This window comes from Petromyzon marinus, chromosome 22, assembly GCF_048934315.1.
Source record: "Petromyzon marinus isolate PM22_M1 ecotype Great Lakes invasive population chromosome 22, UKy_Petmar_22M1.pri1.0, whole genome shotgun sequence".
Classification (NCBI taxonomy): domain Eukaryota; kingdom Metazoa; phylum Chordata; class Hyperoartia; order Petromyzontiformes; family Petromyzontidae; genus Petromyzon; species Petromyzon marinus.
The window spans coordinates 18,979,531-19,005,134 of record NC_133688.1 but is presented as its reverse complement, the minus strand read 5'-3'; the positions used below and the strand labels follow the sequence as shown (position 1 = coordinate 19,005,134).

The following is a 25,604-nucleotide window of genomic DNA, read 5'->3' as shown; positions in this document are numbered from 1 at the left end:
TATCTTTTAACTCCCACTTAGTGGCACCGTGTGCTGCGATTTACGCAATGTTTTTTACAGTAGCGTGCCGATTCTAACTGTGCTTGGATGAAATGTGTCACATGTAGCTTATTTACACACAATACTCATTCTTCGTGTCCTAAATGAAATTACTTTGACGCAACATAAACGATGAAGAACATTTCCATCCTGTTCCAAAGCAGGATCGTTTTTCGGGGAGTACGATGTACATGTGTGTCCGATCTATTACACAAAGTACTCGAGTTTGAATAAATGGCACTCGTGGGAATTGGAAACAGGTAAAGCACATACATACAGGAACTCCTGTACTTACGAACGAGTTATCTTCCAGAGGTCTGTTCGTAAGTCGATTTGTTCGTAAATCCAACTTCACTCCTGTCGATCCCAAACATGTTGTATGGCATGTACAATAAACACAAGGAATGGCTTTAAAAGTTGTATAAACTCCTGCAGATGTAGATACCACTGGTTCTTCACGTTCTTCAGATGTAGGTGCCACTGGTTCTTCACGTTCTGCAGATGTAGGTGCCACCAACGCCATCTATTGCGCGGTCCAAATAGGCAACTGGACATACGGACAGGTTTGTTCGTATCTCTTAAAGTGCGTAAGTCTAATGTTCATAAGTCGATGAGTCCTTGAATATAATCTTGAATTTCAGGTCACGCACTTTGCGTGGGAGCAGTGGGGCAGACTAAATCTGCATTATCTGTGCCAAAAAAAGCAAACACCTTTATCTTATGCACCGGGGCTAATGGACAATCAGCTTCCCTGCCACATGTTTGACGAAAGGGGGACTTCATCAATACCAAGCTCAACAGAAGATTCACTATTGCAGGACGTGTATTTTCTTCCAAAGTCCGACTCTGAGACCCAGCAGTGTTAAAACCGATCCAGAGGCGGCCTGCTTATACAGACGCTGCTGTGACTAGTATTGGTAAAATGTTGATAGTATGAAAAAAACCCAACAGGCTGCTAGCAGTGGATTGACAAAGGGTCTGAATTGAAATTAAACCAAGCAGTACAAAGTGAATAACGGAACTTCACATTTCAGCACGTTGCGATTAACAGGGCATCCGATTATATTCACATTTTTCAAACAGTTCATTAAACACTAATCCACATAGATGTGAAATTGAAAGACTGATATTTTTTTTTTTACATTGACTAAAATTACATATTTTCTCATGAGTTATTTTATGCTTTGAGTACTGTGCAGGGTTAAAATGTTGCTGTATAACCGTTTGTCAGCCCACTGCTGGATGAAGGCCTTGCCACGCCGTGTTGAACATGGACCATGGGGGCTGTTTGACCAGACTTAGACCGCGCTGGGCATTGCTGGTTGGTCAAGTGGATTCTCAGGACCGGTTCAGATATCACTCGCCCACTGGTGTTCTACCGTGACCAGCAATGGAACTCACTTGAGGCCAGGTTAATAGTGCAATGCCCCTGATCGCTGTGCCACCAGCGCTCACTCTGTAAACGGTATTAGCAGCAAACAATGATGCCCTTGTGTTTCGATGACTTTATTTGAAAGTAAAATTAAGTGGCGTTCTCGTTGACTTCAATAAGGGGTTATGGGATGTCGTTATTATTTTGTTTGGCGTTTCGAACAAAGAAAGCAAAGCGGCTACGATGGTACGTTTAATGTTGTACGCCATTCCACGGCCTGGTAGCAGAGTGGAGTTGTCCACTTGTTCCACCAGGGTACGCATGCAGTGCTCGAATAAGAATTTACTTCTGTAAAGTTGCGGATTTGGTCTGTAGATCACAATGCGTCTCTGTGTATGGAAAGCAGGAAATAAACAGAACCTGCAGGGTAAATGGGTCAGTTGCAAGAGGTCAGTTTTCAAGCAATCTTAAATAGATCTAACGATTCTGATTGTCTTATTAGCAAGGGCAAAGCGTTCCGAAGCTTGACAGCACAGACTGGACAGACAAAACAAGTCACTGTGATGCCCAGAAATACTTTATTGTCTGACCGAAGCACAGAGTAATGACTGATGGCCGAGTAAAGAGATGCGGCGCAATTTCGATGTAGTATTTATAAAGGGCGACCGCATCTCAAGACGGTGTGTGGAGAAACGGCGGCGATATGCAGAGGAAGACAGTGCGCTCTGTGACCTGGAAAACATCGCGTGCACGGCATGGAGTGGGTGAACTTTGAATTGTGCACATGGAGCAGAGTAAACACAGGTTGAAGGCAATTTACTGCCCAATGATGTAATAACACAACACACACAACGTCGACTTATGCAACGCATTTAGATACGTGACGTTTGCATCAAATTATTCAATACAAAGTTTGCACATTGCCGTATGTATAGTTACTTCATATGAACTGTTGAGTAACAACACACCCTTCAACATCCATTTAGTGATACGAAATAAACTCATTTACATTAAAAAAGTTAAATCATGAAATGTTTCTGATTAAAAACGCTCTTCGTCAGGCACGTTGCTACATTGATTTCTCATCCCTGCCAACCCATTATCAGGAGTACACTCACCACTAGTACACTCACCACTAGTACACTCACCACTACATACCTGCTCACCCCTTATCAGTGCCCTACAGACCAATTCAGACCTTAGTGGTCACCCCGTGCCCCTTATAAATGGCAACGTTCATCCTACAAAGCAGGGACGTGCAGTCAGGGGAGGCAGGGGAGGCAAAGCCTCACCTGTCATACTCCAATGAAAATAGCTGTTACGAAAAGTAAAAAAGAGAATACTAAAATAAATATTAAGATTTTCCCACTGATCTGTGTTATAAATGTAATTTCTGTACGATTCTAATAATTTTTATAGTAAAAATCGCCAAATTTGCGGAGCTCCGCTGCAAATACAGGAAGAGACGAGAGGTGAGGCAGCGACGAGTTCAGCCTCCCCTCTGATTGCGCAACCCCTCAGTAACTGGATGGAGCGCGGGCAATAAGCGCGTGCCTGTTACTATCTCAGTATGTCACCAATGTGATGTTTGTAGACCCCTTCATTTCATGTCCTCGCCTTCCATACTCCAGGTAACTTATTTCACGTATGTGTATAAAGATATTTAGGCTCGCTGGTCTCGTCATGAAACTGCAATGAAAAAGCACCAGGGGAGGCAGCCATCACATCTGCCTCACTGAGTGGGACGTGTCTAACACGCCCCCCTCAGTGAGGCCACGCCCCCTCAGTGTGTGAATCTGGCTCTGACACTAGCCAGTGCCTCCCCAGTCATTGACCTCACCGCACGTCACTGCTACAAAGTCCCCTCACAAGGGAGAAACACCATACCATTGACGACGGTCAATGGTATGGTTTATAGCATGTTGTATAATAATAAATAGTATAACAGTGTAATGTTTAGCATAATTCATAAGGCAATATATAGTATCGTAATTGTATAGTGATTATACAGCAGTGTGGTATACAGTAGGGTTGGTAGAATAATACATAGTGTAATATTACAAGTCTAATATTTTATAGTCTAAAGTATAGGGCAGTGTATAGTAACGCATTGTATAATTCAAAGGTGGGGTTTGTCTATGGCAGTGTATATTACGGTGTATAGTCGTGTAATGTAGAAAAAAGTTTAGTTGGAGACATATCAATATAATGCATGTTAGAGCTTACATTGGGCTGTGTATACGATATTATACAATGTCGTTTAGATTGGAAGGTATAACATTACAATGTATAGTAGTCTAGTTTATAGCATCGTTGTAACGTAACACAGGACAGAGCAGCGCATCGTGGCTGTTTCTCTCTCTCCCCCCTCCTCCGTTCCGAGCATAGATGGACTCGTCCGTCTGAACAAAGCTCGTCGCTTTCCGTGGTGCTAACGTTGAAAAGAAAAAAATAAACTGCCACTTTTTTCGACATAGAATTGTAATGTATAACGACTTATTGTTAGTAGCTCAGCTGATTGGAAAGTATATTGAGTTTATGGATAACATTGATGCAGTTTATATTTTAGTTTTTTATCAGTTTACTATATGGTATTCATTATATAGTGTAGTGTATACCCAGTTACTTTATGTTAATAGCTCAACTTATTGAAGAATATATTGAGTACATTTATTATATTGATGTAGTTTATACTTAGTTCTTTCACATCGGCTTATTGTATGATAGTTGGGTAGTTGCAGTTCTTTAGCGTCAAGATACTAAATGCCTCTGTTGATATGTAAACTATGACTTTATCACAGCTACTTCCGTGACCAGTTACATGCTAATCCCTCACACTAACATCATGCTAATCTCCCAGTTACATGATAATTTCTGACTTTAACACCCTTTCTAATCCAACACATTAACACAGCTACTTCAATGCTCAATTCTTCTGTTGATATGTAAACTCCTTTGTCAAGGTGCTCTGCTCCTCCCACCCAGCTTAAAAGACGCTGGCAAGCTTAGCAGTGTTCACTGAAGCGCTGTCGTCCCGACAGTTCTGTTCCTTCACCTGAAGAAGGCTATTTGTGTTGTGGCCGAAACATCGTGATCATTTAATTGTTTTATTTTTATTATTTTATTATTTCCCTTCTACGTGACTTTACCGAAAGAACCAATAAGATGAATCCCTGCAATCACGAAAGCTTGAAATCGAAATTTAGACACGTTTTGTTGTTGCCGTATGGACCTGAAAACTCAATTTCCCTGCAACAAGAATACGGGGTTAAACCGTCTGCGTCGACAAAAGCTTTGATTTCTCATCACCAAACTTCAACTCTTCCACTCGTTCTCGCCGCTTCGATCCCGAAACCCGCCGTCAATAACGACAGTCGAGACGCCATCGCGAACCACGTGCGCCACCTGCCGGCCCACGCCGAGACCGATCCATCGCCCTGCGCGAGAGAGAGCGAGAGAGGACACCACGAGTTCCCAACACCTTGCACTGAAACAGACACGGCGTTCATCATCAACACCACCACCACCACCGCCATCGACCGTGATGATCAGGACTCGACAACTATAACAGCAAGAAGAGCCAGCTTTTGCTGCGAAGACGTCTACGGTACTTAATGAATAATGTAAACAAACAAACAAAACAAATTGTCATCACTATTTTAAGAGTGGCACACGCGGCGTGATTTGTAATAGCCACATTACAAATCACTGTTGGACTTTAAGACCTTCACCGTTTATCGAACATATATATTGTTTTTACTTTGCAATAATAGTGTCTGGTGCTACGAAGCGGCCCTTAAAAAGCCGCAGGTTGCCCACCCCTGACCATGATCAATTCACCGCTGGATTTTTTAAAAAAAGTTTATTACGACGTTCACTTGGACGCGAGTTGGTTTCATGGCCGCACAATCCGTCTCCGCGGCGGTCAAACCCCGCCTCTTGGGTGCGATTCCCCATCCTTTTGGGACCGTCCATAAATGACGTCACGCGATTTTGGACGAATTTTTACCCCCCCCCCAACTCGTCACACGGCGTCACAAAAAGTCAGACACCCGTAAAATATGACGTCACAAAGCTCTGCCACCCCCCCCCAAACCAATTTTTCAATTTTGAAAATAAAACGTGCTTCAAATCGCTTTAAACTATTGTCATTGTAGTGCGTATTTAATGTGGCGCTGCACTCTGGTGTTGTAGAAGTGTTGTTATAACAATTAGTGTTGTTATAACAATTCTATATTTATTTAAAGTTGCGCATTTTGATGTGACGTCACATTTATTCAACCCCCCCTCCCCCGTCACAAATGTCTGACCCCCCCCCCAGGTGCGTGACGTCATTTATGGGCGTCCCCTTTGGCTGCCGTTCCACCGTTAGGCTCGGCCAGCGTCGTTCTAGCCATGGACGTGTCCTGTCGAAGCCACACTTCGCTTTAACAGTCACTGTGATTGGTTGAACACGTAGTAGGAGGCTTTCGCGACCAATGTCATCCATAATACAGATTTTTTTGGGGTTAGATCGCGTAAATGTGTGCGTCGTTGAAACCCGCCACCACCCGACACACCCACAAATCTGGCTGTCGCCTGATGAAGCTAGTTGTAATTACTGGCGAAACGTCGTACTCTGATTGTAAATGTTGCGGCTTGGCTCTTTAACACACCGATTAGTGCTGTACTAGTGCGAATTGGCCACGTTCCGTTTACGTGACAAGCTTTCCTAATTAGCTGTGTCGGGTGGTGGCGGGTTTAACGACACATTTATATATTTACGCGATCTAACCCCCCAAAAAAACCCTTGTATTATGGAGCCAATGTGATTGATGATGGTGTCTCGAACTTGCGTGCGTTCTCGAAACAAAGACCTCACAATATCTAAACAAAAGACTAAACTTTTTGTTTACTATTACCAGATATGGCCCACTGAGCTGTGTAGCCCTTTTTTTCAGAAGCGACCCGGCTATCACAAATGATGGCCCAACGAAGTGGCTTATCATCATCATCATCATGTGGAACTGTATAGCAGCCAAATACTCTAAACGCGTGATGTTGATTCTAAATGTGGAGGGGAAAACCAGTGGACCCGGAGCAAAATTCCACGCGACCACGGGGAGAGAGAGAGACGCGCAAACTCCAAATATACAGCAGCAGCAGGCGTCAGGGTAGGAATTGAACCCACGACCTCCTGCACACCAGGCGAGGTAGTTAACATCCCGTCACCGCGTGCGCGCACATCTCACGTGATGGCCACGTGTTCCTTAGCTGTGCATCGATAGATCGATGAATCGATTCTTAATTCCCGTGGTACATGCATCCAATCGGCAGTGGACGAATCGTTTATTTCGATTCGCATGTTGTACCGTATGCGGTATAGCTTCACTTGTTATATTCATTTACCGTACAGTATTCGACACGTACACTGCACTTCAATAACTCTATAGCCCTTTGTCAATCCACTGCTGGATGAAGGCCTTCCCCATCTCGCACGATTCCAACAAACACGCGCTCATTTAATCGCTCCATCTCCTCGGCGGAGGTGCTCACTCCTACCACCACGTCCCACGCCGTTCCTGCCGCTCCTGTAACAATTGTCGCCCATTCCATTAAAGCGTCTCAATGCGGCACCAACCTTCCACGTGTATTGGATAAGAAGTGAAACAATCAGGGGGGGGGGGAACCGATGACGTCCCCCCCCCCCCAGGAGGCCCCGACTTTACAATCCCGAGCGCAGGGTGTCACCGATCGACTCTTTAACTCACGTGCCACAATGCCCGCGATTGCGCAATCGGCCAGCCCGAGCACAAATAGACACCGGCCGCGGTCATGAGTCCATACGGCTCCGTGGCGCAATGGATAGCGCATTGGACTTCTAGGTTTGGAAGGCAGACATTCAAAGGTTGCGGGTTCGAGTCCCGCCGGAGTCGTTGCTTGTATTTTATTATTTTAATTCTCAACGCTTCGCGATCAAAAAAACACAAACGCGCTTCCAAGCGCTCTGAGACGCCCGCAGCGTTTGGGATACGCCCCGCGTGGGGAGGCGAGGCTCAGGCGTTCGTGTGTCGTCTCCGTTCTTAATCGCTCCACTTTGGTGGACTCTGACCGGGCGCCCGGCGGGGCCTTGCCGCCTGTGTTTTTGTTCCCCGTGCTGTAAAAGAGAGGGCGAGAGAGGGCCGGCCCACGTGTTCGGCAAAGGGGCACCCCGCCCAGAGAGTTATTCTCGGCTGGGTTGTTGCCGTTACGCACGCACGCCGATAGTCGGCGCCACGTGGTCTCGGGGTAAGAGTCATGCCGATCCTGCTGCTGCTTGGTCGATATTAATCAATGTTTTTTTTGGGGGGAGGGTTTAGATCGCGTAAATGTGTCTCGTTAAACCGCCACCACCCGACACATCACAATTAGTAAGGTTCGTCGCGTAAACGAAACGTGCCAATTAGTGTGAACACACTAATTGGCACGTTTGTAGTGTGTTTACTTCAGCACACCGGTTGTGTGTTGGAGAGTAAAACCCACGAGCCATTTACAATTCGAGTGCTACGACGTTTCGCTGATTATTACGACTGATTTCATCGGGCGATTAGCCAGACTACGCGTCAAACTGCTGCTTGGTCTGTTTGAGTGATTCCCCAAATCGCGACGGGTGAGTGTGATCGGGTTTTGAGTGGGCTGTGTGCTGCAAGCTTGAGGACGAGAGGCCTCTGTATCTGCAAATGACTAAATTGGGATTAGACGTGGCACTATACTGCGAAAACTTTGCAAGACCCTCCTGGGTAAACAAGCTGAATTAATAATAACTAAGATGGGGGACGATTATTGATTCTGACTCGGGACTAATAACTGCTGCCGACTCCACCAAATATACTATGGTGTTGATTTGAAGCTTTCGTGACTGCAGGAATCCATACTCTTTGGTTCTTTCGGTAAAGTCACGTAGGTAGAAAATAAAATAAATCACGACGTTTCGATCGCAACACAAGCGGTCGTCCTCAGGCGTGTTCAGCAGTTCCACTGCTGCGATCGAAACGTCGTGATTTATTTTATTTTCTACCTACGTGACTTTACCGAAAGAACCAAAGAGTATGGATTCCTGCAGTCACGAAAGCTTCAAATCAACACCATAGTATATTTGGTGGAGTCGGCAGCAGTTATTAGTCCCGAGTCAGAATCAATAATCGTCCCCCATCTTAGTTATTATTAATTCAGCTTGTTTACCCAGGAGGGTCTTGCAAAGTTTTCGCAGTATAGTGCCACGTCTAATCCCAATTTAGTCATTTGCAGATACAGTATTTTATCATTAGGATATTTTGTCAATATAGTTCCAGTTACGTTGTATGTTCATTTCGAATTTTTTTTGGCTTACGAAAGGAAACCAGAGAACTCGGAGGAGATCTGATTGCCCGGAAGAAACCCCAAGTTGAACTGGGCCAGAACATACAAAGGGGAGAACATTCAAATTACGCACGGAAAGACGTCAGTCGAGAATCCAATCCAGGACACTCCTGCTCTGAGGCACAAGCGTTGCCACTGCACCACCATGCCACCCAAAAAATAAGTTTACTAATGCTCTCTTCATCATCATAACTATTTTATAGATCCAAATTGTATCATCGTCATCCGTGACCAATGGTACCACTATGAAAAACAATCTGTCATTACCGTAGTCCTCCAATGTCACCGTTTGGTAGATCCAAATAGTTTTTGTATCATCACGCACCAATGTCAACACTCTCATCACTCCATCATCATCACTCCGTTGACATCCACGTTTGATAAATCCAAGATGCATTATCGTGAATCCGGCATTGTTTATTTCCCACCAATACCACCGTTAAATCATCCTCATGGTCATCATCCATTCTATTCATCAGTCATTCTATTTTTCACTTAAGTACCAAATTGTATCGTTATCATAAAACCCTCATCAACATCGTCATAAAACGCCACCACTATCATCATCAGCAGCAGCAGTTACTCGCCAGCTCATCATCATGGATAAAAAACCCTCACCATGTCACCAGCATCTCGCGACCCTGCGTTGCAAATAATTCACTAAGCACCTTCGCCCGAGATGGTTTCATCTTTCATTTCCTCGACGGAATCGTTCAGTACTTTGGCTGCCACGCAGTACTTATGCTTGGCAATCGGCCAGCGTGCCTTTCAGCCACGTACCCTGCCCAAGCACACTCTTCAGTCTGAGTTGACTCACAGATTCACCACCTGTGCCCCTTACTGTGCCAAGCTTGCTACGTTTTAGCCTCCGTGCGCTCCGCTCGCTGTTGTGAGCGTCGCTCCTCTGATTTCCGTTGTTGTTGTTGGAGGGCGACTGCCTCCAACTGCCCAGTAGCGTCCTTTACGAGCCTCCTCCACAGAGGCCGATCTTGACACCGCTGGTCATCGGCAAGTCCAATCAGCTTCACATCCTGTACCACATCAGTCCTTTCCTTGTCTTTACTGGTACAGCTATATCACACACAGGTATTGCAACTACCACTGAGCCGACAGTCGTATGGCTTTTACGCAGATGCAAAGCGCCCCAGAGGTCGCCCGCCGAACGAGAAGAGACGGAGCGATGGAATCAGCTGGCATTAGAGACACGAGGCGCGTTATTTACATCGCAGGGTCGTGATACATGGCGAAAGTTTGGGGGAGGTCTTCATATATCAGCGGATTATATCATAACTGATGATGATGATGATGACGCAAGATATATTAACCACACAGCTGTGTAACTCACCTTCATCAACCAAACTCACCTGGGTCACTCACCTGGCCAAACGCAGGCACCTCCTCCACTTGCTGTGACCGAGTCATCCACATTGAGAGCACACCCCATCGCAATTAAGCAATCGACGAACCAACCAACCGATCGATAGATCGATACGTGTGCCGGTTGCGCAGATAACTAATTGCTGGCCACCTCCACCTGCCGTGATCTCACTTCACACTTCACATTGCCCCGGGGGTGTTCACAGCGAATGCAGCGACAGCAAGCTGCTCGGCACGTTGCCCAACGCTCAGGTATTCCTGTGACTCTCTCCCTGAACACCAACGTGCAGAGAGAGGTGGCGCTGCGGTTAGCGCATCAAGACGTGAACCCGGAGACCTGAGTTCGAATCCCGGCCACGGCTTACATCGGTGACGAGTGATATCTGAACCGGACCTGACCACCACCACCCTCCGTTCACCAACCCGCACTGACCAGCGTGGTGAAGTATGGTCAAATACCACCATCTCCCTGACCAGCGACACTTGCGTGGAGAGTCCTTCATCCAGCAGTGGATTTACTGTGAATGAATTGATTAACGACCCTGTTATTACGGTCAATGTGAAGCACGCAATGAGACTGCGGTTTGTAAGAACCAAGAGGTGTAAATGCGCCACGGAACCATTATTAGTTTTATCACGTGTACAGATGGCTGCTTCTGCTGGGCGCAAGGGGGCACTATGTTTTTTTGCCGCAGTACCGCAGCCTGATGACACTGGCGGAGGGATCTTTGCGGAGATTGTGCCATTGTGATTGGTCGGGCGTTAATTGCATCGTTGATTTATTGATTAACTGCCGCACGTCATTCTGCACGCGCATCCCTGGCCATCACACACCATTGCGGCAATGCAATGCGCTCCTGTCGATCAGCTGTCACGCATATCTGCTGGCCCTATATGGACGTTTGCCTTTCAACCAACCGGCACTGGACCGGCGTGGCGATGTATGGCTACATAACCCCCATGACCAGCGCAGCGTGGGGAGGGCACTCATCCAGCAGTGGATTGACAAAAGACTATATTCTTGTGACACAATAACAAGTATATAATATGCAAACATACAATGTTAAATGAGAGGACTGTGCGTGTGCATTTGAATGGTCTAATTCGGACAGTCTCTGTCCACTGCTGGATCAATTACAATACAATGCATTTATGTTCCAACGAACAATGGGCTATACAGTATATATACAGCACACATATGAATAGTTTGAACTCGGGTAAATTTTATTCTACTCCAAAGTATGTGATATGAGCATTTCAAGAATGCAATTGCATGATAAGCTTTTCCCCTTTTATCGAACAACAAAACAGGTGTTAAGTTGTTAAAAAACCAAACTGAAAACCTTTACAAGGAATCATGTCTGCATTAACCATAATACTTGTGGTGAAAATGCAAACAAAAAACACTGATAATATATGCATTGTCTTTGAAACTGATTGGTCCACACCAGAGATAGCTTTCTTTTGAGCCTCGTCTCAAACGGTGTTAGACCAGAGGACGACAAAAGGCGTACAGCAATAGCATCTTCATGAATTAAAGTCCATACCGAGATATCCGTGTTAAAGCCTTATCCATTTGATACAGTCCATGGGTTAAACTTTATTTCGAAAGAACGGGTCCCAATACGGCTCTCACTCGCTTACATTTGAATTGACAGTCCTCTATCAATCCACTGCTGGATGAAGGTCTCGGCACGCCGTGGCCGGGCATGGAACGCGAGCGACCATACCTCACCACCCAGGTTGATGAAGGGGGCCACCTCGGACCCGTTCTGATGTCAATCGCCACTGATGTTTGTCGTGACCGGGATCGAAACTCGGGTAGCCGATCGTGATGTCATGCGAGGCCAGGTTGAGGGTTTGGTTCCGGCTCAGCATAGCAAATATCCAGTGGAAAATTTTTTGACCATAACCATGTGGATCCCATGCTGGCTTGGCTCGGATGCGCCAGTGGGAAAGGGTACGTGCTATGAAGCGAACCGAGCAAGACCTCTCCACGAATGCTGGAAACCAGAGATTTCAGTCGAGAACAATATTGTCGTTAGTCCTGCTATCGCCTGATGATGCTGGTTGTAATCATCAGCGAAACGTCGTAAATGTTGTGGGTTTACTCTCAAACACATCGGTGTGCAGAACGAATAACTAATTGGCATGTTATGTTTACGTGACAAACCTTACTAACTGGCTGTTAGGCGGTGGCGGATTTTACGACAAATGTATATTCACGCGATCTGGTCGCGAAAGACTACGTGTTAAACGGAACAAGTGGAGTCCTCATATGCTGTACAGCCTTCTCTTGGCAAGCCAGGCGATGGCATCTCGACACTCGAGTTTCACAGCATTTGTGCAATTACCAAGCACTGCCTCCAGCGCTGGATTAAAGGCATGCCATTGCCACCGCGGCGTGTCACTTTCCGAAAAAATGTGTACGCCTCTCATACCTTTCCAAATAATAGGCAGGGATCTATCGCGAACGAAGATGCACGTGGTTTCACAACAGCAAAGAGCGATGCGTGTGCTCTTGCGGTTAAGGTCGTGTAACCGATGGATTGGCACCTGTGACCAAACCAATGGCAATGCTCTCGATCGTGTCAGATCTCAAATGCTAAGCGGGGTTTTTGATCATGGATAGTGTTTGGTTGGTTGACCACCATGCACAAAACACGCAGTGCTCCCCACCTTCACAAACCCGCACTGACCAGAATGGTGAAGTACGGTAAAATAACCCCCGCGGAAGCGCACGGTGTGGGGAAACCTTGATCCAGCAGTGGATTAACAAATAGGCTGCACGTGTAGCAGGTGGCTGGCCCAGCTGAAACATGTGGCATCCTTCATGTTGCAGCCAGTCCACTGCTTAAAAGTTAAGGGGCAGATGGCTAAATCCAATAGCGACCAATGCACTGTCACAGTATTACAGCGTTTATTGTTGGGTTCCAACTGCCGCTCAATAACGCTACCGAGCACCAATTGCCAAAGCGATTCCATCCGTTTGCGAAGCGGCTTTTTTAAGATCTTGTGATAGCTTTCATGAAAAGATATATAATTTGGCGCAGGTGGCGCAGCCCCCCAACCACATACCAAAGCCCGAAAATTATCTGTGAAATATATATTGCTAACAAAAATCCATTCCGGTTACTGATGACAATAAAGAATGACTTGCACTGGAATCTCACATGATTAAATAACAATGATTTAATCACAGGAGGGCAGCAAAGGGTGCAGTTAAAAATGCAATACAAAGTTATTTGGTAGAAAAAAGTGTAAATAATGGGAAGAAGATTTTAAAAAAATATTTGTATAGTTTAAAATAATGAGAAACTCATTTTATTAATTTATCCAGCAGTGATCGTTCATTGTAGAGGGCTGGTGACAGCAGCAGCTAAAGCAGGCATGGGGAACATTTTATGCATGTTTTTATTTTTTCGTAAATCTTCGTACGCAACGACCCCAAACAGCGAATGGTTACGGCAAGGTTTGCTGGCGCCGTTTTGGCGAAGCTTGCCGGAGTTGGAGTTGCGGTTTCACTGCTCCTCACTCAGGCGTCCCTCCGTGCCTGCAGGAAATAACCCTTGGACTTGAGGACCCCGCGACACTTGATTATGACCGAGTAGCGCAGGACCCATAGAGGCGTCCACACCTCTGCCTGTTCAGGCGCCACAGTAGCCACCATGTCCTGGAAAGACTTTGTCGGTAGAATTTCTGGAATATGTTTAACGCGCACACACACACACAAGCGTATAAATAAAGTATTTTTTTAATATGATGCATCAATAATACTATTAAAATTGATTGCCACCCTCACAATACACACATAGAACATGCAGGCGATAATACATTCTGTACAATTTATACAAAAGTAGAAAAAAAAAGACATTCTCTTACATTTAGCATGATTGAGAAAACGAAACTCAAGAAGAACGCCGATTGATAATAGCAACAAAACACCAAAGTGATCATCATCATCAATTATTCACACAGTGCCTCCCTCGCAGTATACATGGAGGCGAAAAATTTGGACAACCGATAAATCCTCAAATCGATGCACGACCCCGAATCGAATCGCAACGATTCACTGGCCGCTCAGGTTGGTGCGCGCCGGCGGCGAGAGAGAGCGACGAGGCACCTGTGGGGTCGTTGTGCGTCAACAGCTGGATGTCGTACTCCTTGGCGAAGGCCGTCAGCTCGGGCGGCATGACGCAGCAGGAGGCCAGGTTCACCTGGTTGCTCGCGGGCTTCACCTGCGCGCGGCGCAGGGCAGGTGCACCAAGGAAACGCGTTAACGAAGCGGTGTGCAACGGCAGGATACCAAACGGAAATAATTTCAACAGATGCTCAAAGGAATGCCGCCACGCCCGTGGTCGCCCCCGTATCCGTGGATCAAACAAATTACTCGAGACAATGGTGTATGGCAGCTAGAGCAGTTCATGCGAATGCTGTCGCAAGAGGTAACAAGTTTGGTGCAACAGTCCTTCGCTAACTATGCGCGATGAATGAATGAGACTTGTTGAGCATTAGGGAATGACGACGGGCTAGCTGCTGTGCGTTAAGGTCACGTGAGGTGTCAAAAGCTCACTGGCAGGGGGTCATGGGGCAAGCCCAGGTGTTATGAGTTAACTTACTGAGATGACTAGCAGATGCTCCACTGTGCCAACTTGCTGCGTTTTATCCACCCTTTGCTCTGGTTTTTGTTGTGAGCGCCGCTCGCCAGGCCTCTGTTGTTGAGGTCGACCGCCTCAAACTGCCCAATAGCGCCACCCACCCACCCAGCCAGCCACCCACCTGTGCCCAGTGGTAGAGCTCCTCCAGAAGTTGGCTGTCCAGGTCGGAGGTGCCGATGGTCGCCACCTTGTGTGCTGCGATGAGGCTCTCCAGCTCGGCCCAGTAGGGGGACAGCCGGTCCGCCGTCAGCTTCTCCTCCTCGGGCAGTGGCGGCGGCGCCAGGACGACGGCGTCCAGCAGCGACACGCCCAGAGCCATGCACGCTGCGGACCATCGCACACATCATCCTCCTCACAATCGTCGTCATCGCCGTCGACATCCTCGTCATCGTTTGTGCATGTAAATGTGTAACATGTATCTGTCCAATCCACTGCTGGATGAGGGCCTCCCCACGCCGTGCAGGTCGTGAAGGTTGTTTTGATCGTATGTCATGACGCTGGGGAGTGCGGGCTAGCGAAGGCGGAGAACAAAGACGTGGGCGCACGGAAGGGAAGTACAACCATGGAATTTGCCGCACTGCTCTCTGCGGCCCAACGCGCCACTACACGGAAGCCTCCAACAACCAGAAATGCGTGTTCGGTCGACCCATCCATGCACTCTCCAGGCTCAAATCAGCTTAGCTTCCGAGATCTAACGAGATCAGGCAAATTATTTGGTCATAGGCAAAGACCACTTAGAGGTCGATACATTTTATAAACATTTATTTACGAGCGTGAAAGCCATACATTATGGGGGAAGGCTGTGAAGCACAATGTGCACCTTGTATACGTGCCAGAATTGTAATAAAATCATTTATCCTCCAAGAATCGACAAATTAATGTTCCGCAATTTTTTCGTGATTCGCTGTACTGCTCTCCGATGCGTTTTCCGGTTGTGCCGCGTGTTATTCGTAACGATGTCCGACGTTTCACCGTGCGTGCTGGGAGCTTCTTCAGGAACTGGAGTCATGCCGAACGTACAATGCGAGAACACGGGAGGGAGGAAAAAAAACACGGGGTAGGTCGGACGTGAAAAACACTACATTGTGCCCATGACATCACCAAAAATAGAATTCCCGGTGACTGCCCATTGCGGCCTGATCTTCTGCCTCTTGAGATTTTAGCCACCGAGATTGAACAGAGACAGTTAAGGTTGTGTAGATTTCCTTTGTTGATGCGTTTTCGATTTGCATACAATAAAAAAAATTTGCGTGCAGGTTCTGGGTGGACTATTACAGCACAGTACTGCGAGAGGCGGTTGTGGCTCAGGGTGGCCTTTGTCCAGCCGTAGATGGACCACAGCTAATTACCTACTATAATCACCCAGAAATGTCTGTCCGTCCCGCGCGTGCCGTCACTCCACACGAGACCACCCCCTCATTAATATTCATGAGCGGTGGGATTTTTACACTAATGCAGAGGAAGGTCGAGCTGAATTTAATCATTTATTGCGCAAAGTCGTTTGAAATATGACGTTTCTTTACAGAAAGTGACGGAAAAAATAAATCTACGCAGCACAGTGCTACATCCGTGCATGACGTCACTGCAAAAGAGCCCCCCCCCCCTTCATTAATATTCATGCCCACGTGGAAATGTACACGAACGCACAAGAAGCTCGCGCACTGCACATGCCGCACCCCTCCCCTCATTAATAATCATGAGCGGGTGACGCCACTCCACATGCTGCACCCCTGCCCAATAACCATTAGCGGGTGACATCACTCCACATGGGGCAACCCCCCCCTCCTTATTAATAATCATGAGCTGAACAATTTTTCTATTGAATATTTCAGATTTACTGCAATATAAACCCATCCTTGGACGGCCAAACAATATAGTGATGATGAATATTTGGCAAATGATAACAGTGTCGACGAGTTACACTTTCAAGGCATGCCAAGCACATTAACCCACACGGAGACCTGCGCCGCACTGGGCGATGGATGGTGGTGGGTGGCGGGGGAGTACTGTGCCCGAGGAAACTGTGGTTTGGGAATGGCCAAGGCTGTAGATTGCTGCGATTATTCAACAATTATCGAAAATTATAGAACTAAAAACCCAAGTGTGCAAAGAAGCATAGTGGACGTGCATGCTTGTAAGTGCACCGAGAGACAGGAAGAGGCATGCATGGATTCGAGTAGGTAAGGCAGGATAATGACACAAGTAGGGACATTGGCTAGTGGTCTAGTGTAATGACGGAGTGTCGGCCAACGAATGGAACACTTTAACACGTAGGCTGTCGCGACCAATATTATCCACAAAAGGTTTTTGGGTTAGATCACGTAAATATTAGTTACTAGTTCAGCACACCGGTGCGTTGGAGTAAACCGACAATATTTACAAATCCAAGTCATTTGCTGTGTCGGGTGGTGGCGGGCTTAACGACACATTTACGCGATCTTCCCAAAAAACCTCTATTACGGATCCGAGAACACGTCCACCGAGGTGATGGAGCAGTGAAACAAGCTCACGTCTAGGTGCTTGGTGGCTTAACACACCACTGGATAACGAGGTGGTGGGAACTTTGGCGTGGCCTCAATCCAGCCGTGGATTGACCACGGCCGATGATGATGATACCACTCAGGCTCACTTTACAGTATGAAGAAGGAATTAGCTCCTCTGGTCTGCTCCAGGATATACACCAGCAACAAATGTGTTTTTCACATCAATGGGTTTTAACCAACATCTCTGGATGCCTCACTTGTTACTATTTTTTCTGTTAAAGCGATAAAAGCATCTGGAACTAAGGCACAGGATGGAATTTTGTCTTGTGGAAAAATACTAGGCACAGATGTAATTAAAGTTGAATGGATTACGCCACTCCCATGACACTCTTCAGATGCCATTGTCTTCCACCAGGCTTGATTTGATAGACAAGCAAATTAAATCCCGGAATCTTGACCGATAAGTGAGAAAAGCCTCTGGGTTATATCAACACAAGTCAAATTCCTGGTCAGCGGTAATTATGGCCTAAAACGCCGTCTCCTGATCGCCTGTCTCTGAGATTGAAGCCACCAAGATTGAACAAGTGGATGACTGTGGTTGTGTAGATTTCCTGTGCTGATGTACTTTGATTTCCATACAATTTACATTTTCATGTGCAGGCACCAGGTGAATTATTACATCCCAGAACCGTGGTAGTGGCTTAAGGAGGCTTTCGCCAAACTGTGGATGAAGCCATGGCTGATAATAATGAAGAACAAATACTGATCACGCCTTTTGTAAATCCACTGCTGGATAAAGGGCTCTCACCATGCCAGTTGCAGGTGTTGCTTGACCATACTTCACCACGCTGGTCAGTGTGGGATGGTGAAGTGATGGAACATGACCGGCTGAGATGTCACTCGCCACTGATGTTAGCCAATGGCTGGGAATCAGATTCAAAGCGCAGTGTGCCAACCACTGCGCCACGGCTCCGCAATGACCCACATAATTTGTATTATTCAGCCGCAGGTGGCTGGCGAGCTGTACGAGAGCACATAAGTTTGAATGGATGGGAAGAGATGGATTTTGCGCTGTACCTTTCTCCACGGCCGGCTTAATGACTTGCGCATCGCCTCCCAGCAAAAATATCTTGGCTGCCAGAGAGAGAATGAACAGGGGAGTCAGCGGAAACAAAAGTAACTGGAGGTTTACCAAGATAAATGAATTCAGACAGTCCAGGACACATAAGCGCTCGCCAAAAGAATTAGAAGTTACCACTTGTCAGCCTCCAAATACAGCTGGACGAAAAATGTCCCTGGTGCCAACACAAACCTTGTGCACGGGGTCAGGAATGCATTCAATAAAAATTCCCTTCCGCTCATCATGCCCCACCCAATTCGTCGGTCCAAAAATGCCTTATTCTACTTAGCAACAAAACAAATAAAGAATTCCATGTTAAATTCGTATTGTAACTCTCTTTTTTTTATTCCGCTGCTAGTGTTGGAGAATAACCCGTGGAAGAAGCTATCACAGAACATGTTTCCTAGATGATCGGTGACTGACATTTTTTTCCCTTCTTCACACATGGTAGTGGACAGATTTTTCACACGCTCTGCTACAGAGAAATGCTCATTGCATAACAGTTATAACAATAAATTTAAATTCTTAGAGCTGGGATTGAGCCAAGTTAATTGAAAAATCAAACAAATGAATCATGCAATGATTAGTTGGAAAATGAGCTGAGCTGAGCACACCAATTTATTACACCCGATGAGCAGGTTTAAAAACGGGAGGTTAACTACTCAATGCCGAGTCAACTAGAAACCAGGCTTGACAAGTGACTGTAAGCCAAAAAAACCCAATATTTTAAAAACGTTAAACAATTCCCTGGAAATAATGAGTCTGACCAGGTGGACTCAGCGGTACGGCAAGCGGCGAGCAATCGGAAGGTTGCGAGTTGCAATCCTCGCTAGGGGTTGACTCAGTCTATCATCCCTCTGGGTCGATAAAATTAGTACTATAAAGTGGGGCCAGTCAACAGCGGTTGTCCTATGGATCGCCTTGCTCCCAGAAAAGGAATTTGTAATTCCCACCACTGGCTCAAGACTCCAAATAGGAGATGAACTAGAACAGAGTACATGATAACAAATGCACTCCACTTTATAAATTTAGGAAGGGGGGGCTGAACCTTCAGCAGTGGGGGGCTCAGCACCACCCCCGCCCCGCCTCGACACTCCTGGGCTGATATCCCCTAAAGGAGGATCCCTACCCCCCCCCCATTAACACCGACGTGGCCGTACCGGTTATTTTCAAATCGTCACGATCCTCCGCACTGATCTTCTCCGTGCCCGGGCATACGCACACGTCCTGGGCCAGGCACGAAGGCGACTGATCGCGAGCGAAATTATAAAGAGACACGTGCACATGCGTCGGGGGTCGCAAAACAAAACATCGAGCGGAATAGGGGCAGGGTGCATCAAGAGAACTGACGAGAGACGATAGACAAAATGTCACAGATTTAAAACGTGCGCACGTGCCATGAATGTGCTTGCTAGGCATGTGTCGGCTGACACCCTGAGCAACCCTTGTAAATGAGAGGATTCTGTCTGAATGGAAACTCCAGGTGAAACACTGGAATTAGTAAATAAGCACAACTAACTACGGACTGGAGACCGTGTCGTGAAGGATGTCTTGGGGTGCTTACCTCTCCCCCGTCGAGCTTTGAAGCCCAGTCGGATAACGTGCTCCTCACACAGTCCACCAACTGCAGAAGGAGAGGGGGAGGATATCGTTAATGCAAAAATTTACACAAAAGGAGGACACGAGTCTGGGATTTGTAAAAAGGGTTTCCATTGCTGGCCTTGGGGACTCCGATACATCCTTGCTTTATGAATCAGCCAATCCCTTGCATTCATTCATTTATTCAGGCGGAGACCAGCTGCATTCATTCAATACTACTAGGCATTCAGGCGTGCGTCTGATAATTCGGTTTATCGCAAGGTTGGGAGAAAGCTGGGCGTAAGTTGAGGGCCGTTATGTTTTCCGACATCAGAAGCCAATTTCACATTTTAACAAAAATATGGTTCTTTTGCCGATGGTGTAATGGTAGGGCAGGATATTAACATGCTGCTCAAAGGGTTGCATTGATGCAATCACTTCATCGATTACATTGGATCTTCACGCTCACATCACATGCAGCGAATCACGCATGGGAATGGATAATTTACAAGTCCTATATGTTGTAAGCTATGGGTTTACTTGATCTATCCACTGCTGGATGAAGGTCTCAGGAAGCCATTGCCCCTCCATCAGGGTTCCGCAGTGCGACAATCCATCCGACTCCATCTCATCCCTTTGTCTCCACAGCGGATGCCCTCTCGGGTGTCTTCGCTTCGTTGGCTGCAACTCTGTCATTAGTCTCGACCACCGGCCCATCGTCCCTTCTAGTGATGACGCGTCCTGCCAAAAGCCCACTCACTTTTCTTAACTTTTAATAAAAAAACCTTGACTTAAAGCTTTCGTTACTGCAGGAATTCATACTCCTCAGCAGTCCGCCTGCTGTATTTCTTCACCTGAAAACGATTGCTTGTGTTGCGATCGAAACGTCGCGATTTATTAAATTATTTTTCTATCTACGTGACTTTACCGAAAGCCCCAAAGAGTATAAGTTTAAATATAAACCCAAAAAAATCCACACATCCGTCAATACTGCTTTAAAAGGGTACATTAATGTGCCATCTCCCTCACCTTGCATGCAGGAGGTCGTGGCTTCGATCCAAAACGTGACGCCTGCTGTATATTTGGAGTTTGCGTGTCTCTCTCCCCATAGTCATGTGGATATTTCTCCGGGTCCTCCGGTTTTTCCCTCCACATTTAGAAACATGTTCTTAGATTATTTGGCTACGACTATACGTTCCGACATACACTGCCGATTGGATGCACGTATCACAGGAATTAAGAATCGATTAATCAATTGATCCATCATTGCACGGCTTGAGGAGACGTGAACATCATGTGAGATGGGCGCCACGATGGTGAGATGTTAACTACCTCGCCTGGTGTACAGGAAGTCATGGGTTCGATGCCGACCCCGATGCCTGCTGTATATTTGGAGTTTGCTTGTCTCTCCCTCCCCATGGTCACGTGTTTTTTTTTGTATCCAGGTCTTCCGATGATTTTGACCTCCACATTTAGAAAGACGTTTTGAGATTATTTGGCTACTACTATAAATCCCGACGTACGATATAAGTCACTTCTATGAGCTATCATGTGTGGCCAGGTCGCCTCTGAAAAAGAGCGAATAGCTCAGTGGGATTTACCTGTTCAGCTGTCAATATGTCTATAACTTTACCTGTTCAGCTGTTAATATGATGTCTATAACTTGCATTTGTTCTCCGATCCCTGCCTCCCGCTTTTTGTCTCTCGGTGTAATTCCAAGGAAGCACCTCTCCATACTTCTTAACACACATTTCAGTTTTTGTTCCACGAAAGCAACGTACCGATGTGCCCAATGGCAAGTGTTCAATTGGTGCGTATAACCTTTTATGCCGTATGGGTGAGGAGCAGTGGTTAGTGGTTAGCACAATGGGCCGCAAATGTGGTCATCAGAGTTCGATCCGACTGCTACGGCTACCATCAGTGGCGGCTGGTATATGAACCGGTCATGGACTCACACTGACCAGTGTCGTGCAGCAGTATGCTCAAACAAATCCCATGATTTACACCGCTGTTTGGAGGCCTCTGTCCAGCGGTGGCTTGACAAAGGGATGAAAATTACTATCGTTATTATTGTGACATACGAATCAAAACCACGGACAATGACTCACTTCACTCATGACCATCAATATGCATTAGGTGTAGGGCAGACGTGTATGTATCTACGCATGTTGAACTTCTTTCGCCCCATACGTAGCCAACCGTGCTAAACGAGAGGTAAGGACAAGAAACTAAACACAAAAAGCAGCGTGTATGTCATGTATTTCTCTCTGTTCAATGCAGACAAGCGAAGGGAGCATATTACACACACAGTAATGTGGAGGAGTATTGATCACTGTGGTCGTTACAAGTATTTTTTTTATCAATTCGAAATTAATCTTGAGCTGCCCATGCTTGTAAACGCCACCCTTTAGCAGGGCGCTGCCCGTACTTGCCACTGTTGATTAAAATCCACAGGTCCGTCTTCCCTCGAAAGCGTTCCACCTGACCCACCCACCAAGCTGCATTGCGCACCATTGAGGTGACTCAGCATGACAAGAAGCGTTCAGTGAACCCACGCCTTCCATGACTAAGCAGTTTCCCAAGCTGACAGATGCAGAGGATGATGCATAAATGACCATGGCACAATCACTCACGAAAGAGTTCCCACGAGACCATTACATCTTTGCTATGGATGGGCAAGATTCACCGTAAATGAACCGGTTATAGTGGCCACATCGCCTGGCCACTATAACCACGAGCATGACCTGTACTCCATAAGCATCTCGGATTGAGACAATGTTTGCTGATAAGCCAACAAAAAAACGCAGACCAGATTGAGACCAACCCAGACTAGAGCTCTGACATGTTCCTGACACACTTGACCCACACACCAACTACCAATAGCAGACTCAATCTTAATCAGACTTAGACAGAGCCAAACGAAACCCAAACCAAGAAAAACACCAGACTTGACACGGATCCAAAAAGAAGACGTCTTAATTCGAACCACAATAAGACCCACGGATAAAACCAACTCCGTCTTTATACCACTCACATCGAAACCAGACCAATGCATATATCCAAACCTTACACAGACCACACACCTACACTCGGACCGGGATGAAGACCAACTCCAGTCCAGACTCTGACACCCAACCCAGAACCAGCCTTATCAGACCAGACACATAGCCAGCGCACAAAATAAACACCTGGTCACATTAAAAGGGACCCGATTGCGTGCAGACTCACCTCCTCGCTGGGGGAAGAGCCGTACTTGTTCCTGAGCGCGCCCCGGTTCACCACGTTGCCCGTGTGCACGGTGAGGGTGCGGGCAGCGGTCAGGGCAGACCCGTGGGAGCCCCGGCCACAGGCAGTGACAGCAGACATGATGACGATGCTGCTGCTGGTGGTGGTTGTGGGCAGCAGTCCAGGAGGTCGGTTGAGTGGATAAGGAGGAGCTGTTAAGTGGGCGGTGCAGCGGATAACCACAGTCGGGAGTCAACCTACAGACGTCGGGCAAAGGCAAGGAAGCGAAGGGGGCGAAAGCAAAGCAGGTGGAGGGCTCAGTGTCCACTGCACCCAACGCCGCCAGCAGCAGCAGCAAACGAGCAGCGGAGAGTGCACGACGTTGCTGATGGGGCAGAGTGAGGAATCGGCAGGGTCCCACCACGTGGGTCGCAAGGGGGAGTGGGGGGTACCGGATGTGCAGGAGAGTGCGGCGGAGGCTTGAGTCTGCGAGGTGCTTGCTTGGAGCAAGCCACTTCCTTGTCGTGCTTCTTCTCCGAGAGCCACCGCCGCGGTCCCTCGTTACCAATGGGCAAAGGGGGGTGGGGGTGCCGAGCATGGGCCAGGGCGGGGGCAAGGCAAGGGCAAGGCTGAAGGGCCGGGGAGAGGGAGGGGCTATAAGGGAGGCGTGGCCAACGGGCCCTGCGGGTTGGTCACGCCTCCCCCCCTTTCGCGAGTCAATCGGAGGGTGAGGAGCTCCCCCGAGGGGGGCGTGGTCGATGGCATATAAGGGTAAAGCTTCGCTGCTTCCGGCAAGTAGGTAACTGTTTACATGGGGGCGAGGGTCGCGAGCACGTGGGTGCAGCGAGCAGCAGGGCTGGCTTACTCCTAGGCATTGCTTCCCATGCCCATTCATCGTGTGACGTATCCCCCTGCCTCTGATTTACTGGATTATAAGAAGCACTTTCCACCCCCGTCCCTACCCCCCGTATTTTAAAGCAATAGGTGGGGTACTGCTCCTATGTCAATTCACCGTGTAACGTATCCCCTTGTGTCTGATTGACTCAGCGTATTCTCTGGATTATAGGAAGCACTTTCAACCCTCCCCCACCCCCCGTATTTTAAAGCAAGCAATAGTTGGGGGTACACACGGTAATTGTTGACGTTTCAGCAACCTTACACAGTCAAGTAAGTGCTGTATTGTACATGTTTGCTAAAATAAGATTCCTTGATATATGCCCTCGTTTCAGAGACAAAATAACCATACATTTGGCATGAGGATTCGATGAATGCGTTCATTATATGTGGTAAATACATCAATTTTTGTAATTGTAAACCCACTGCTGGATGAAGGCCCTCCCATGCTGTTAAGAATAGGGGTTGTTTGAGCATACTCTGTACTTTGTAAATAACGCTGGTCAAGTGAATGTGGCTGGATGGTTGTTTGATAGAGGCAATCTGCCAGAGCCGATTTGCTCTGCAGAGAATGTAATATTCAGCCTTGATTAAGCATTGGTTTGTTTGCAATTTTTTTGATTCCTCACGTGAGTGTTTTTGTTCTGATTTCTGTTTACATACTTAATTGCTCTACTTTTGTTTGTTGTTTTTACTTTTGTAATTTCGCTTACCCAGGTAACTCTTACAAAACGCGACTCATCCGGGTCTCTCTAAGTCTTACTTTGTGAAACAATTTTTATTTAGCGAGGCCGTGATGGCTATTTTAAAAAATAAAATAAATGCAGGACTCTACTGAAAAAGTCATTGGAATGAGTGTGGCTTTCTTGAATAAGTAATTATTATACTCTTAGCTCTTTCGGTAAAGTCACGTTGAAGGGAAACAATAAAAAAATACATAAAACAATAAAAATTATCACGACGTTTCGACCATAACACAAACGGTCGTCGTCAGGTGTGTCGGTTTGCATAAATTTATTTATTTTTAAACGGTATATTTATTTATTTTAAAAAGTCTTAACATAACCATCTTCATAAACGAATTGTAATGATAATTGCTTTACGCCCATTTCAAACTTGCGCTTTCACAGGATTCACACTCGCACAGCCACTTCGCGCGCGGACTACCCCTCGGTTGCGGCTCTGCGATTTCCCATTAACATGCTAATCTCTCATTAACATGCCAATTTTCACCTGCCAGCCCTTTGATTGGTGGAAAACCAACCATTGGCTGCTGACATTTGGGCTACTACCATTTCAAACCCTTATAGTTTGCCTATGGAAGCTAACCCCCCCTTTTCCTGAAGACGACCGTTTGTGTTGCGATCGAAACGTCGTAGTTTTGTATTTTCTTTGAACCTATCTACGTGACTTTACCGAAAGACCCAAAGCATATAATTGCATGCTTTTACACGAAATTCACACCTCGCTTTCAAACCTGT

The 25,604-nt window shown here is 46.7% G+C and overlaps 1 protein-coding gene and 1 non-coding gene across 4 annotated transcripts; one reads left to right on the top strand and one right to left on the bottom strand.

Moving 5' to 3' along the window:
- Positions 1 to 1,970: 1,970 nt before the first annotated feature.
- Positions 1,971 to 23,874, bottom strand: GCLM (glutamate-cysteine ligase modifier subunit). 3 transcript variants are annotated; one of them, XM_076068821.1, is made up of 10 exons: positions 23,682 to 23,874; positions 23,233 to 23,486; positions 19,991 to 20,050; positions 19,587 to 19,674; positions 18,384 to 18,440; positions 15,796 to 15,822; positions 14,945 to 15,147; positions 14,289 to 14,403; positions 10,166 to 13,864; positions 1,971 to 4,848 (listed from the first exon to the last, which is right to left on the bottom strand). In XM_076068821.1, the coding sequence occupies exons 2-9, from the start codon at positions 23,368 to 23,370 to the stop codon at positions 13,701 to 13,703; spliced, it is 852 nt and encodes a 283-aa protein (XP_075924936.1). In that variant the 5' UTR covers positions 23,371 to 23,486; positions 23,682 to 23,874; the 3' UTR covers positions 1,971 to 4,848; positions 10,166 to 13,700. The 3 variants fall into 3 exon arrangements, with proteins under 3 accessions (XP_075924936.1, XP_032814605.1, XP_075924937.1); XM_032958714.2 differs by having other exon boundaries at positions 23,233 to 23,441; XM_076068822.1 differs by lacking the exon at positions 15,796 to 15,822 and having other exon boundaries at positions 23,682 to 23,871.
- On the top strand, positions 7,238 to 7,326 carry TRNAR-UCU (transfer RNA arginine (anticodon UCU)). Its single transcript is given in 2 exon segments — positions 7,238 to 7,274; positions 7,291 to 7,326. It is a non-coding gene; the product is annotated as a tRNA-Arg (tRNA).
- Positions 23,875 to 25,604: the final 1,730 nt, after the last annotated feature.

Excerpts from the sequence above, each read along its gene's own strand:
- GCLM (XM_076068821.1), bottom strand. The coding sequence starts at position 23,370 with ATGTCTGCTGTCACTGCCTGTGGCCGGGGCTCCCACGGGTCTGCCCTG. Across the intron at positions 19,675-19,990 it reads CAAAGCTCGACGGGGGAGAG|TCGCCTTCGTGCCTGGCCCA; the intron begins GTAAGCACCCCA and ends GCTCGCGATCAG. Across the intron at positions 15,823-18,383 it reads TAAGCCGGCCGTGGAGAAAG|TTCCTGAAGAAGCTCCCAGC; the intron begins GTACAGCGCAAA and ends GCATGACTCCAG.